The sequence below is a fragment of the Barbus barbus genome (genome assembly GCF_936440315.1).
Source record: "Barbus barbus genome assembly, chromosome: 1".
Classification (NCBI taxonomy): Eukaryota; Metazoa; Chordata; class Actinopteri; order Cypriniformes; family Cyprinidae; genus Barbus; species Barbus barbus.
Genome location: NC_136729.1, coordinates 43,567,771 through 43,584,030, shown reverse-complemented (window position 1 = coordinate 43,584,030; position 16,260 = coordinate 43,567,771). Strand labels below are relative to the sequence as shown.

The 16,260-nt window shown below is 37.7% G+C and overlaps 2 protein-coding genes across 3 annotated transcripts in view; both read left to right on the top strand.

Annotated features, from left to right (window-relative positions):
* The window catches only part of LOC306885265 (AP-1 complex subunit gamma-1-like), a 28,937-nt gene extending 25,672 nt beyond the window's left edge, over positions 1-3,265 (top strand). For both annotated transcript variants that reach the window (XM_079441675.1, XM_079441676.1), the window contains exon 23: positions 770-3,265. In XM_079441675.1, coding sequence (XP_079297801.1) covers positions 770-871 — 102 coding nt within the window. In that variant the 3' untranslated portion in view covers positions 872-3,265. The remainder of the gene's footprint in view (positions 1-769) is intronic.
* Positions 3,266-8,885: 5,620 nt separating this feature from the next.
* LOC306867946 (PH domain leucine-rich repeat-containing protein phosphatase 2-like) overlaps positions 8,886-16,260 on the top strand; it is a gene marked incomplete at both ends in the record, with an annotated part of 64,677 nt that continues 57,302 nt past the window's right edge. The window contains 2 exons of the mRNA XM_079413902.1: positions 8,886-9,050; positions 14,612-14,889. Coding sequence (XP_079270028.1) covers positions 8,886-9,050; positions 14,612-14,889 — 443 coding nt within the window. The remainder of the gene's footprint in view (positions 9,051-14,611; positions 14,890-16,260) is intronic.

Genomic DNA, 16,260 nt, shown 5'->3' with positions numbered 1-16,260 from the left:
CATTTAGGATTTTATAACTGATTTAAGACTGTGTTTATGAGGTAACTCGCGTTAAAAACCACGTATTTTTACATCATTGTGTGTGGTTTTTGTCTATTGAAGCGCTGGCGCAAGCGGCTCAGTTTATGAGTACAGCCAAACGCGCAGATTTTCAGAAGTTGTTACCGATAACACTGTTTTTAAACTTGTTTAACGTTAGAATTGTGGATATCTCATAACTCCCTCACAAGCGCTTGTCAACGCTGTCATCTATTGATGTTGCTGTCTCCCGTAGATTATTACGTCTCTCCTTTTTTTTTTTTTGGCTGGCCCGGGCCAGTGTTGCCACCTTGTGGACAAACTAATTAGTGCAAGAACAATTCAAGGCGAATGTGCGACCTGCGTACTCTTCCTCGGGCCGGATGAAGATGATTGGCGGGCCGCCAGTTGAATAGCCCTGGTTTAAGCTGAAGGTGGCGTCTCACAAGCTGACTTAATCAACTCAGTGAAGGGTCTCACACCTAACGTTTTTCAGAAATCTCTCCCTCAATTAGACTTTTTTCCCTCAGATTCCATGTCATGACTTGACAAAATATGAGGTGCAAACCTTTCACATTTTAAATCAGAGAATTCTGTTATCCACCTAAAGTTATGTAGCGCTAGTTTGCCACCAGTAATGCTTACATTTATAGCAATTAACGACTCAGTTTTATGGAGAAACATCTTAAGAATACATACTTTTAAGAAATTTTGTCTCAAGCATTGTACCTGACCTCCTCTTTTATTACAGCAACAGTTGCGAATGCGGATCAAGCTGACATACACTCACAAAGGCTCTCCTGTACAAGACCTGGCCGAGGTCAACAATTTCCCCCCTCAGTCCTGGCAGTGATTTGCTACCCTTCTCAATCTTAAAGACCCCCCAGCAAGGGAACTATGGGAAAGATGTCCCCTCCCCATTCCCAAATGATCCCCGTGACATCCGCCTGGGGTTGCATGGGAAGCAGTGGAATCTTCCTGACACAGTCAAGAGTTGATGGTATGAAGACTGATGATGATGACGATTACAGTGACAATGATGAAGAAAAATCACAAATATCTCAATACATATCTTTTCATTTGTTTCTTTGCCCGTCTGTCTTTCTCTCCGCTTCGGGGTTAGTGCAAAATGTCCATACTCACACTTGCACTTAGCGTTGTGCACTCTCACTTAATCTGTCACTGTAATGCACTCCCACACTCCGGCTCACCCTGCCGCCCAGGGCCCATACATGGGGAAACATCACTCGTGGCCACTATACAACGGAGCTGCTTGTTTGATTTGTCTGTTTTGTTTGATTTTGTCCATGTTTTTAATCTTGTTAATGGGTTTGGTGTATTTTAAGAAAAGTAAAGAAACGACGACAACATACTGAATTAATTGCTAAGTCTGAACATTTGCACCTTAAGCATTTCAGAATCAAGAGGAAAATGGGTTGTGATGGCGCCTTAAATTTATCTTTGTACATGGCATTTCTTAATTTCCGTGTAAGGTTGATCTAATGTCCTGTAATAAAGTATACCAGATGAATGCTCGGGATACAAGCCATGTTGTGGCTACACCGTATTTCACATGAAACCGTAATGTACACACTAACAGATCTGTCCAGAAGTGCTTGACCTTCATCACATGTATCATGAATAGGCAAGCTCATACCTTGATTCTTCATTTCTTAAGCAGGACAGCGTCTAAATGTCATCGACAATGAAATTGGAGCATCTCTTTTTTGAGGTGACAGAGAGAGAGCGAGAGGGTGTTGCTTGTTAGTGTTGGCGTGGATTAAATCACCCAATAGTTTTGCATCATCAAAGCTGGACACTTTTCCCCAAAACCCTTAATTTTTGGCATGTACTTTTGTTTGCCTCTACTCATCACAGATGGTGTGTTCTTGTATTGGTTTTTTAAATCTTAAAATACATTTATATAGATTGAAAATAGCCTACACTAAAGAAGTTTGATTTTTAGCACAATCCTTAAGGATTGAAATCTATTAAAAATGTAATGTAGTTAAAGAGCGTGATCTTGAAATTCAAATTGATTTCTCACTAAATTAACAGCTAGAGGCCCGGCGATGTATAATGAGGTTATGGTCAGCGTAGATGCTGTAAATATAGACTATGAATATAAGGCCTTCATGAATGTAGTTATATGCACTGAATGGACTTTTTTTCTTTTGTTTGACTTTCTGCAGTGATTTGAAGTACGGAAATATTGCCTGAACTAAAGCGATGTGCCTTCGTCATAACCATTTAAAAACAAAACCCTGAGAGATGAACGGTTATCATTATAGGAAGAGCAAGAACATGATGTCTGAAAAGTAGAGGACCTTTTTGTTTTGCTGTCATTTCACTCGAGTTCTCGTTCAGAGGGCGTACTGTCGGCGTGCGTTAGTGTCCCTTCTTGCAGCTTCCAAAGGCAGTTCGCAACATTAACCTGAATATACCTCACATTGTCGTCTTGTTTTGTCTTTGTCGGCTCGGAAGAGCACTATGATTGTTTCATCAAGTCATGGAAATGCTCAGTTTGCGTCCGTACCCTCACGTCATCTCTCGCTGCTCTTTTGTTTCCTTCATCACTTTGCGTAACTACATTGGCTATGCCACACTGAAGTCTGGTGACCAAATCAAGAGATGTTCTTTGGGCTTGGGATTTTTTTTTAGCAATGTTATGTATATGGAGAAAAAAAAAAAGACTTCTCATTCTATTGGCCTCTTTGTCTTTTGTTGCGATTCTTTCGATTTCTTGGCTTTTTCTGTACATACGGAGGGCTTTTAAGATGCATCAGCTGTTTCTTTTCATCCCTTTTTAAGATCCTGTTTTCAAAGAGTTCCTTCCAGTACTGCACAGTGTATAATGTTTGAAGCTCTCCCTCAGAAAATAGTCTAATTTAACAACTTACCTGTTTGATTGATTGTTTATTGGAAAGAAAATGTACTATGTGCTGCCTGTATATTGTATATAATTGTAAAACACATCAAACAGATCAAATCAAATAAAAATCCCATTTGAAGACCCATGACGTTCAGTTAGGGGTGTAATGTGCACATGATCTTGAGTTGGCTTTTTTTGGACTAGACGTGCGGTGGATCGCAGTCATGTACTACTGAAAGAATGAAATGCTGCATATGGACACAGATATAATTTCTCCTTTCAATTTGATGGCCTGCAGCTGTTTTTTTTTTTAATGTACTCCCAGTTTTACACAATGCAATTTAAAGGGATAGCCCCCCCCCCAACCACCACCACAAAAAAAAAAAAAACTAATTTACTCACCCTCATGTCACTCCAAACCTATATAAATGACTTTCTTCTGTGGAACCCAAAAGAATATATTTTGAAGAATGTCAACTGTCCAAATTAAGACTGGACTCCATTGATTTTCATTTTATGGAGACGTTTTTAAGTTTCAACATCATTTGTGTTCCACAGAAGATAGTCATACAGGTTTGAAGTGATGAGCTACACTCTTAAAAATTAAGGTGTTTCCCAATGCTGTAGATAGAAGAACCTTTTTTTGTCTAAATCAGGGGTGTCAAACTCAGTTCCTGGAGGGCCGGGGCCCTACAGAGTTTAGATGCAACCCTACTTAAACACCTGATCCAGCTAATCAAGTCCTTCAGACTTATTTGAAAACTACATGGTTTGTGTGTTGGAGCAGGGTTGGAACAAAACTCTGCAGGGCCCTCCAGGAACCGAGTTCGACACCCCTGGTCTAAATGGTTTCTTTGTGGTGAAAGAACGTTCTTCAGATTATAAAAAGGTAAGATGATTCTTTAAAGAACCTTTGATTGAATGGTTCTTTGTGGAACCAAACATGGTTCTTCTATGGCATCGGTGTGAAGAACCTTTTATGCATTTTTAATTTTAAGAGTGTATCTTCAGACCTCTTTATAGTAACATTGCTATATTGGGGAAAGCTTTAAACCCAAACCTTAGTTACAGTTTTCCAAAAAACCATCTCTGCTGATACTACAATGCAGTTTAGACTCATGCATATATTCCCAAACAGTCTTGTTTTGTTTTGAAGCACATGGAGTTGAGGCACAACTTCATATTGAATGAAAAGCGAAAAATCCCTGGTGTGAGAACATGGTCTCGTCCCTGAATGTTTCGATGCCTCTTGAGTGAACTTACATTACATTAACTGGCAGCCTGCGGTTGAGAGGTGCGTAACAACAGTAAATGATACTGTGTGAGAGCCGTTTCAAAATCTGACTTTCTGAATCTGCTGCTTTTTACACTAAGACGTTTACGCGTTGAAGAGGGCGAAACAACCATCTGTGAACTTACCGAGTCTCTCAGCACCAAACAATGATTTTTTTTTTCAGCCGCATGTGAAAAAAGCTATGTAAATATTGTCATTTCTACTCTTTATGTAAACATCCTGATGTAATGCAAGCTAAGTTAGATTTCTCAAGTCACCACTATTCACTATATCTTGCGATACATGCACAGACCTTTGTACATTTGGAAATATACTGTTGATTCTTCAATTAATCTTCATTAAGAAGCAGATTTTCTTTCGGTCAGTCAGGGGGACTGCGTGTAACTGCTTGACCAGGTGGACTTTATATCACATGCTTGGACGATTGCCTTCTCCATCAGAATCCCTTTGTAATCTGGTATCGGTTGTTTTTTGAGTGTATCTATACATATGCCCCCTTCTCAGATGTTTTACACTTGCTCTTCAACACATCTGAACTTGTGCAGGAGGGGAGGACGACCCCATTGAGTCTGACATGCTGAACTGAATCGCAGTCCCATGTCCTCGAGGAACGAGTGTTGGACTGAGTTCATGATGATGGATGAAAATGACATGGGATATTTTAGACTTATGCTGTGTATTATTGTCTTTGGGTTGGAGAAAATGATCAAATGAAATAATAAAACAGTCAAACTTGATGTTTGTTGCGTTGTGATTTGGAAATAACAGTTTTTTTTTATTTATAGCTGAACAGAATCTGGGAAACACTGTTCTGAATGATCTAGACTGAGTTTTCAGTGCACATTGTACTCTGCTGTCACCCTCTTGTTAAACTTTGAAACTGCTATAGTATGGCATGGAAGCCAATGTCTAAATTATGCAAAAACTATTCATATCCTATTCTATTACTTTTCATCTTAACCCTCTGTTCTGTTCAGTTGACTCCAGTGTTGTATTTGTAAAAATGGTAAAAAAACAATCAACCTGTTATTTTCCATTTAAATTCTTCTTAAATGTTCTCCAACCAAAATCAAAACCCATCAGACAGTAATTATCGAAGCATTTAAAGGAATAGTTCACCCTAAAATGAAAATTTGCTGAATTTACTCACCCTCAGGTCATCCAAGATATAGAAGAGTTTGTTTCTTCATCTGAACAAATGTAGCATTACAACACTTGCTCAACAATGGATGCTCTGCAGTGAATGGGTGCCGTCAGAATAAAAGTCCAAACAGCTGATAAAAACATCACAATAATTCACACCACTCCAGTCCATCAATTACAGTATATTCTTGTGAAGTTAAAAGCTGCGTGTTTGTAAGAAACAAATCCATCATTAAAGGGGTCATCGGATGCCCATTGATATAATTCTTTAGGGTCTTAATGAAAAGTCTATAACATACTTTGGTTAAAATTTCTCAATTGTAGTGTAAATAACACCACCTTTACCCTGTCAAAATCAGCTCTGTTTTCAGCACGCTGATCTAGTTCATGTTTCTTTAAATGCTAATGAGCTCTGCTGACCCCGCCCCTCTCTTCCGTGGAGTGGCGAGCAGACCATAGATATGTGTAGATTCCCTATTTGACCACTCCAGATACGTTGACGCATCAGACATCTCGCATTCACCATAATAATCAATGAATATTCAAAGATATAAAAGAGTATAACTTGCTGTTGTAGACGCACACAGTCAATGCGCTCAAAGATTCTCAGACTGTCCAAAAATGGCGGATGGCTTACGTATCGCGGCCCATAGAAACAGTCCATAATGAGGCATCTAGGTACATATATCTATGGAGCATACTAAACTTCAGCCGCGAAACTGGCTAACTTGCACATTATTAGGAAAGGCGATTTGCAAATAATTCATAAAAACCCTTTATACTCACTACTTCCGTAGGTGAGGCTGGATCACGAATGATTCGCGAATATAGACACATTGAGGCAGATCGGTATCGGTGCATTCCCTTCAAAGCGAAAGTAACGTTAATCCTCTGCGTCTTCAGCAGCTCAGATGTCAGAAGTAAATGACGACTGCTATATTCGTTATTACATTCAACAACAAAACACCTCAATTGCTTAATCGGAGACATCTTGTCTTCCCCTGCACCGGAGGCGGACAGCTCTCAGCTCACTCAGGGCGGGTCTAAGTTAAGACGGCCTTGTCAATCAACTATTGTGGGAGGGGCCTGTACAGAACTACGTAATTCTGACAGGAACCTCAGAACAGCCTGATTTGAGAAAGAGGATTTTAAAATAGGGATTTAAAAAAAAAAAAACTGTGGATTTTTATCATTATAGGATGAATGTGTACACACACGTCCAACACACATTTATTTTCAAACAACTTGTAAAGTGAATTTTGCATCCGATGACTCCTTTAAGGCATTTCACTTTAAACTGTGGCTTCTGGCGACCATGATGATAATCAATTGCATTTATTCATGTTTTATATCATAGGTCTGATCAGAGTAAGAATAAAATGTGACTGTAGTTTTAAACTATTAAGGTCTCTTGGGCCTCAAACAGATGTTAATAAAATTGTCTTTCACACCACAGTGAAGACCTTGTTTTACCTGCAAGGATGAGATCAGGAAATGTTCTATCATTGATTGCAAAATTTTATATTGCAGTTATGACATGACCATTCGTACTTGAGGTGTTTCGTCAACTAACAACTAAATTGGTCCACTACACTATTAAAAATAATGGTTCCAAAAGGGAGTTTTTAGCAGTGATGCCGTGGAGGAACCATTTTCAGGAACCTTTTTTTTTTTTTTAGTGTGAACATTTGAAAAATGTAAAGAGCCTTTGTCCAGTATAAAGAATCTTTTGTATGTTGGAAGGTTCCATGGACATTAAAGATTCCTCATAGAAACAATGGCAAAAAAGAACCTTTATTTTCAAGAGTGTAGCAATGTCCAACATGTGGGTATACAATTATATTACGTTTTTTGTTTTTGTTTTTTCACACATTACATGTCTCATATGTCATCTAAAGCTAACATTTGATAAAAATGAGTTAGTATGAAAATTAGACGTTAGAGGCTACAAAAAAACAGACAGCTGTAATAATTTGTGTTTTACAGATTAAAAAGCACTTCTATATGATTTTTCCCAAGATCAGTTTTAACAGTTTTAGCCTAGTTTTAATGACTGTGACTGTCATATAACAAAAATAGACGTGAGTCCTCGGAATATATAAGTGCTTACTGCTGAGAAAACAGTTATGAATTCATAACCTGTTTTATCTAACTTGCTGTCAGACTGGTATGTCCTCATTTCTTCCTCAACTTCCTACTCCGCTTCCTTGACACGTTTACAGTCACAGACTTTATGCTTTATATTTGCTAAAACGTCACATTTATCTCAATACACCTGTGATTTATAGCGTGCTACAAAATGTATGTTCAGTTTAAAGTTTAACTGCTTCAAAACACATTGCACAAGAAGAGCTAATCATTCCAGTTTGGGTGACAGAGGTCAGTGATTCTTGATAAGAGTGAATGACTCCAAATCTCTAGATTTACAGACCTGATGTTCTTTTAACAGAACAGACTGATGGAGGAAGTGTCATCTATCAGAAACCCTTATGGATATTGATTAACTAAAAGAAAATGGTCGATTTGTTGCCTCTTCTGGAGAGCTACGTACTCAGTAAATGTTCAACCTGTGTTGAATTCTAAATGAAATGTGTGATGAAAAAAAAAATATGGCTAATCGAACCATTTCAAATCACAGTTGTTCAAAAAGTTTAATGTGGCTCAGAATGATATGGACTTGGAAATCCCATGTTTTGCTATCCAGGATCAGGTAACCCATCTTACTTTTGTGCTAGTTTTTCAAAGCAAAATTGGATTAGATCACCCAGATCCAGATACACGCAGATTTCCAAATCTGGATTACTAGTGCTCTACGGAGCCCCTAAAGGGACACTGTGATGAAAAAAATAAGTTTTTGCATTGCATTTACACAAATAACTACTTCTGACCGGTCCATCTCTGATGATTGTGCCAATGTAGTTTACAATCAGTGATTAAAAAAAAGAGAAAACTTTAAATATAATATTTTTTGTTTTATATTTACAGATGTTTTGGGATTTGGGGATATAGTACGTTACAAATGTATTTTTTGGACCAGTTTTAAAGATGTATTACATTTTTGTTCCTGGAATCCGCCCTTTTGCTGGGATCAGAATAATCCAGTTTTGTTTTTTTTTTTGGATCAAAAGTATCCCAATCTTACAAAAACGTTTTGAACAACACAAATTGAGGATTTAATCCAGATCAAACCCAATTTACTCCGAATTCAGAGTCCTTTTTTTTCTTTTGAACAACCCATTTTCAAGATTTGATCCAATCCGATGGCCAAAATCCGATCAGGTTACTTTTGAACAACTGGCCCCAGGTTTAAGGATTCTCATGAATAATTCAGCAGCGGAAGTGCATTAATGGGCGGGGTTATCTATGAATAATAATGAGCGCCGTCCCCTTATGTTTATTGATTGGGTTTATTTGACAGCCGTGCGCTTCAGTCCCACTATGGCGTCTCATCAAATCAGGATGGGCTTTTTCTACCGTCTTCTGTACTGGAATTTATCTGTCGCCGATTGGTATCTTACATCTGGATTTCTGTGCTGAAAGACGTCAAATGTAGGCGAAATGAAGGACGAGAAAAGCACAGCGCGGTCGCTCCAGAGCGCCGACACGGAGCGGAGAAATGCTGCCGATGTGGAGGATGTCCAGGCGGGCAGCGGAGCGCCGCTGATCCCGGTGCTGCATGAAGCACCGACAGCCCGAGCGGGAACGGGAATACGCGTTTTAAAGGTACCAGATCCAGCTCTGCTTAGGTCTTGGCGTTGCGGTTAAGCAGCAGGGCCAAAGTACGTGTGAATCCGTGAACTGCATCAGCAATTATCTGTATAACACTTCCACACGCCGCCGTGTCTCAAACCCAGCGAGCGCCCTAGCTAGACAGCATCGTGTTCCGCGTCTCGAAACGCGCCAGTGATGCTCGATATCGCTGTCTGTGTAGGCGGTTCACTGGGTTTTGTGACACACCCTGTGACAGTAGATCACTAGATCTCAATGCCATCTCGCTAGAAAGAGATTGCTCTCACTTTATGTCGCTTCTCTTTATTAGTTTATAGGCTGCATCAGAATGGTAACCTGTTAGGGGGCGTTCTGGCTATTTCTGTCTGTGCACCGGCGTCAGATGATCCTTGCATCGCGTCTCGCTGTAGAAACTCGCTCCCTGAGCACTGTTGACATGATGAGAAAAAGTAGTTTAGTTATAGTTTTAAAAACGCGTCTTGAGTATGGCAAGCTGTTTTAACATGTATTCCTTAAAACTATAGGCCTACATTCTGAGTCATGCAAACCGCAAACTGGTGAATTAGCCTGTACTTACAGATAATATAATATTGATGAAATAAAAGGCCATATAAGTGGCTACAGGGCCACATAACAATGACCAAAAAACTATTTAAAAGACAAAATAACAATGGGATTTATTTGTATTTTTTTGGCTAAATTGAGGCTCTGCTATATATATATATATATATATATATATATATATATATATATATATATATATATAAAACTATTTCTAGGCTATTTGTTAAAATATATTCAATTAAACACTGGCTGTCATAGCATGTTTCATAACAGATTAATAATTAAGACTAACAGGTTTAGTAAAATATGAGTATAGTGTAATATTTGGCGAAATGCTCCTCTCTAGACTTAATTTCTTTAGTGAACTAACGAGCTGTGGACACTGATGACTTGCCTGATGTAAATGAAATGCTACGTGACATTTTATTTCCACGCTGTTTTGTTGATGTCTTTCCATGGTTGAAACACTGATTGAGCGATTCATGTTTATTAGAGTTAAAACTAGTAGTACAGAGGAAGGAATGATGGCGTTCACTCGTGCTCCGCTCCGCACAAGTCTGCGGCACAGCTCAGACACAGGAACCGGAGCTGATCGGGGCTGCTGGAGTCAGTGCTTGTGTTGAGTTTAAACCAGCACGTTTCTGAACCGTCCCAGAAGCGGCTCTCCAAGTCGTTTATACAGCGATCTGTCACGCCACATCAAAGATTGATGCATGCCATGTAATGCAGACACTATTTCGTTGTGAAAGTACTTTGTTTGGGCTTCCAAAAGAGAACTCAACTAGAAATCAGTGGATAAGTTGTATTTACAACACTGTTCCAGAGCAGTTCAACCCAAATATTAGAATTTTACGGAGGACTATTTCCTGAACCTGGAAGAGTAGCCTACAATGCTGGCTTGCACAAAGGCTATTTCTATAAAGTGGGGCAATTCCAACTTTGCAAGGACAGGCTGACTGACTCATAGCCTGGAAGTACGTTTCTGCTACTGACTATTCAAACGCGAGTAGAGTAGAGTAGTGCTTGTTTGTCGTTTCTCTGATCACAAATGCAGACATCATAATGTTTACGCAGCGCAATGCAACACGTAATAAGACAGTATAAGTCATTATAATCAGTAATTACAGTCATGGTCAAAAATATTGGCACCCTTGATAAATATGATCAAAGGCGGCTGTGAAAATTAATCTGCATTGTTAATCCTTTTGATCTTTTATTAAAATTCTCAAAAATCGAATCTTTCTTTGGATAATAAGAATATAAAATGGGGGAAATATCATTAAAATGTTTTTCTCAAACACACGTTGGACACAATTATTAGCACCCCTAGAAATTCTTATGAGTAAAATATCTCTGAAGTATATTCCCATTCATATTCACAATTTTGAGCACTCCAGGGTGATTATGAACATTAAATTATCCAGCCATGGCTTCCTGTTTCACAGAAATATAAATAGGAGGGAAAACAAAGCCCAAATTCCCTTAAAATTTCGCCAAATTTAAAGAGTCCGTAGTATAACTAGTCTACAGTTGCTGTTATGCCAAGTGCATTTTTACGCATGTGAAGAGAATGATTATTTCAGCGCACATGAAGCCTAGTCTACATTATAAATAATAGTTTAACATTGAAATACATTGCGAATACGGAAACATTGGATTTTTGCCGAATGAGAGAGGTACGTGAGCCCAACGGTACTTTCAGTTTTGCTTTAGTTTTTAAATTTTTTTGATGTGTTCTGCATACCTTTACATTTAAATGATTTGTTTTGGAGTGAGGGAAACTAGGCTATGATTATAGTGTTTATAATTTTTATACATTACAATATTTCACTTTATTTGGTATTATTTCTGGTATTTCTTTTATTATAACACCCTCTCCAAATGTTCCCGCTGCAGAACTTTTGGAGAGAGTGGGTTAAGCTGCAGCACCAATCAACGAGAGCGATTTTGAACTTAAGAAGTTCAAGTTCAGTAGGCAGTAATATGTTGAGGACCAATACATAATCTACAAATCATGCTCCAAATACATCTACATAAACCCGTAATCGCTCTGTCTCGTATGCATGCACGCACTGTCACCATCTGCACTTGTTAATGCCGGATCTTTAAAAACAAATACCGGAATGCAAAAATTCTAAATCTGACATTTTCCGGAACAGGATCCGGCTCAAATCAAGCACTGGCTCCGCTGCTTTTGAGCCGTGTTTTGTGCTCATTCTTCATTAGTAATCGCTCCAGCAGCATCGTTTCACTTCCACGACTTTTCATTATGACCTTAATAAGTCTTTAATACATTAGCTCATCCATGGACATGATTGCATCGGCTGTGGGGATGAAGACAACAACTCCCATGATTCCACACTCAATCACGGCGTCATCAATCTGCGCCTTCGTTTCTATGTTTGTTTTGAATATGTGCCCTCTAGCGGCGAAAACTTACATATTGTGCCCTTAAAGTTAGTATTTTAAATGTACAAAATGCTTTCTTTACAAATGCGCAATTACAAATATTTAAAAATACATGACAAACAAGTTTCAATAGAAATTACATTAAAATATATTTTAGTTTTCCATGAAAGCGTGTTATTACATTGGGAAGTAGCTACACTTTAACCATATTTCAAAGACAATAGAAATAATTATGAATGATATGGTACTGTTATGAATTAAAAGGTGCTTGTGTCCCCCTCCAGGGGTGCTGGAGGAATAGTAATACATTTTTTATTGACTTGTTTAATTTACATATTAGTATAATTCTGAGTCTTATAGTTTAAAAGAATGAAAATAATACATATTTTATATGTAAGATAATTCTAATCACATACTCAATATATAAAAATTAGAAAATATAAAAATACATACATTTATATTAAATATTAATAATAAATATACTAAGAATTTGATGTGAAAGATGACATATTTTAATAAGTATAAAAAATGACAATTTAAAGGGATAGTTCACCCAAAAATGCTTACCCCCAGGGTATCCAAGATGTATGTGACTTTGTTTCTTCAGTAGAACACAAACGAAGATTTTTAACTCAAACCGTTGCAGTGTGTCAGTCATATAATGACAGTCAATGGGACGCACGGCTTTGAGAGAAAAAAAAAAACATACACCGACAAAACCAAATTAAACCCTCGAAACGATCGGTCTGTGCAAGAAACTGAACTGTATTTATATTGCTTTTTACCTCTGATCCACTGCAATGTCCCAGTGTCCTGAGCGCGTTCACAACAGCCAGCGCTTGACGTGTTTTCTTGCTTTACGGTGGATCGCAGACTTATAAGTGCATTACTGACACCTATCTCTCAAATGGACCATTGACACTCATATTTTAGATTGTAGATAGTATATAGATTACATATATAGATTTTTGTTTTATGCTTTCGATTATAGTTTTTAGAAAGAAAATTGGCATCGGCAGGTGACGCTTACAAAAAAATCGGAATCGGCCAAGAAAAATGCAATCGGCGCATCTCTAGAAATAACTATGATTTTATTTTTTTGGTTAATTGAGGCTCTGCACCTCCACATATTTAAAAAAAAAAAAGAGCTGATCACATGGCTGAAAACAAAAGATATTAGTCACGATTGGATTAGATTGCTTGGTAGTAATACAAAAATAAATACTAAAAACATTAAATTCGATAGTTCTTTTAATTAAATGCATATTAAAACAGCTTGCCATATCTCGAAACACCTGCGTTCTGTTCCATTCCGCTGCATCTAGCCGTTTATGAACGCGTTGTGTGTGACGTTATAATGCCACGGACATTATCCTCACAATACACATCACATAATACTCCTACAGGAAATATGCCCGTCATTATATTCAGGCACTGTAATAGATTATCTGAACAAAATTAGATGTCAGTTGCTTCCTCCTTCCTGTGAGTACATAACCTTGTTGAGCTTACAATGCTTTTTTCCACCTTATTATTAGATCACGGTGTTCTTATAGTCTCATCTAGTTGCTCTTATCTATTTACACTACCTTTTTGTTATTCACAGCTTTAGGATCCAATGCAGTGTTCTCATTCATCAATATTAATACATGTCAAATATGTCATTATTGTTATTACAGTAAACCTAACTTGACCGATGAGTGCAGATAGAGACAGGTAATAATGCTGATGCGTCTGATTAGGAAGATTGATGGTAAGTCAGCTGTGATATACTGCTCATTTTTATTATTACCACATTATTTAAATGAGTAGAACAAACATAGACATAGAAGACGGCATGTATGAGATATTGATCAAATCTGATCAGAAATCAGGGCTGATTTAGCAGGGACCTTTTGTGGATAGATATTATTCAAAAATAGGTAAACAAATGCACAAAAAAGGTTTATAAATAGTAGAAATGGGTAATAAAAAAGCTCTATTCAGTTGAGTATGTGATTAGAAAAGTTAATAATGATGAGTCATTATATTATATTATGCTTCACTGAAGAAAGAATCGAGTTTAGAACAACTATTATTATTATTATTATTATTATTATTATTATTATTATTATTATTATTTAACAGGTTGTTCTAAACCTGTATGACTTACTTTCTTCTGTTGAACCCAAAAGAAGTTCAATATTTAGATGTTTTTGTCCTTCCAACGAAAGGTCCACTGTTATTTTAGACACCTATATTAGACACTAATAATGCCAGTGTGTAGTGGTTTGAGCATCATCAGAAAATGATTTCACCAGCCTTATTAATGACATGTCATCTTCGAAGTGGTCTCGACTCACACATCTCTGGAGGGTGTTTGTGCCCTGGGTAAATATTTGAGCTGGTGTCATTTTCTGCAAGCGAAAACAAAGCCTCCGTGTTGCAGGGTGGAGTCCCGACAGCCACCAACTTGTGGTTACCAAGGCATGATTTCCTACGGGCTGATTTGGACTCAAACACTTTATTTGGCCTTATTTCTAGAAGGCCATAATTTCTCTAAAAAAACACAAGCAGCATCTAATCTAGACTCTTCTCCGCAGCGTAACATGAAGAGGAATGGCAGTCGAGGCTGCGTGACACGGAAGACGCGCTTCGCCTCTCGTGAGCGGGACTGGCTGAAGGGTGACGCTCACCGAGGCTGCGTGTGTCTCTATGGGGCCTCGGAGCCTCAGCCTCCAGCCTCGGGGCCCCAGACCTCCAACAGCGCCCAGCCGGACCTGAAGCTGGTGCTCTGCTCCACCAACACCACCGCCGAGGAGCTGTGCGCTCAGAGAGACGTGCAGGGCCTCTACCTGCAGCTGCACGGAGACTTAATCAGGTAACGCTCAATCACACAGCTGTAATTTTCTGGCTAGACGAGGTCTTGTTTTGATGATAATCCTTATCAGACTCGCGCTGTGGAGCAGTCGGGCCGCACACACACACACACGCACACACACACACACAGGTCAGGGTGTTTATCAGAAATGATGAGGTGAATATCAGACGCTTATTGGTTATAAACGACTGATTATGTGAGTTGTAGGGTTGGTCCTTCATTTGCACCTCATGATATGTGACCCTGGACCACAAAACCAGTCATATAAGGGTAAATGTTTTGAAGTAAATAAGTAAATAAGCTCTCCATTGATGTATGGTTTGTTATGATAGGGCAATATTTGGCTGAGATACAACTATTTAAGAATCTGGAATCTGAGGGTGCAAAAAAATATTGAGAAAATCGCCTTTAAAGTTGTCCAAATTAAGTTCTTAGCAAAGCATATTACTAATCAAAAATTAAGTTTTGATATATTTATGGTAGGAAGTTTACAAAATCTCTTCATGGAACATGATCTTTACTTAATATCCTAATGATTTTTGGCATAAAAGCGAAATCGATAATTTTGACGCTTACAATGTATTATTGACTATTGCTACAAATATATCCATGCTTCTTATGACTGGTTTTGTTCTTGTTTGTCACATATTTTAAATGTTAATGATCCTCCAGGATATCGTCATCATGAACATGGTCGTCTTATCTCAGGGTTCGACAGTAAGGATGGCCAGAAGGCCCGGCTGGAGTGTGAGAAGTGCACTTAATTGTATTGAACATGCATTTGCAGTGTACTTCAAATCAAAGTATATTTCTAACAAGCCACTTTTGCAGGTAATGTAATATTTATGGCATAAAAGACCACTTGAGTGTACTTAAAAAATACACTTTCATGACTTAAGCGTTGCTTAGCATGCTCAAGTGCACTTTTAAAAAGTGTAATGTCAAAATTAAAAGTTTTACTTTAAAGTGCAAGTCATTGTTTTAAAAATCTTTTATGCTTTAAAATTATTTTGATGTGTTTACTAACATACTAAAGCACATGTAAAGTGTTTATTATTATTTATAATTTTGTAATTATATAATTTTATAATATAAAATTGTTATTTTAACTGTTGTCTTGTTCAATATTGTATTTAAAATTAATATATTTATAATGTACTAAAAAAACTTAATTACAAATGTATTTAAATGCATGGTGAACAAGTTTCAACGATGTTAAAGTTTACCATAAGTCCTACGTTGATGTTTCTTAAATCCTGCTTAAGCGGGTTAAAAAGGGTTTACTCTAAACTGCTAACCACATTTAATAGAAATATAAATTCTAATAGTTATATTTCATTAAATTGCAGTTATAATGCAATAAAGTGTCTG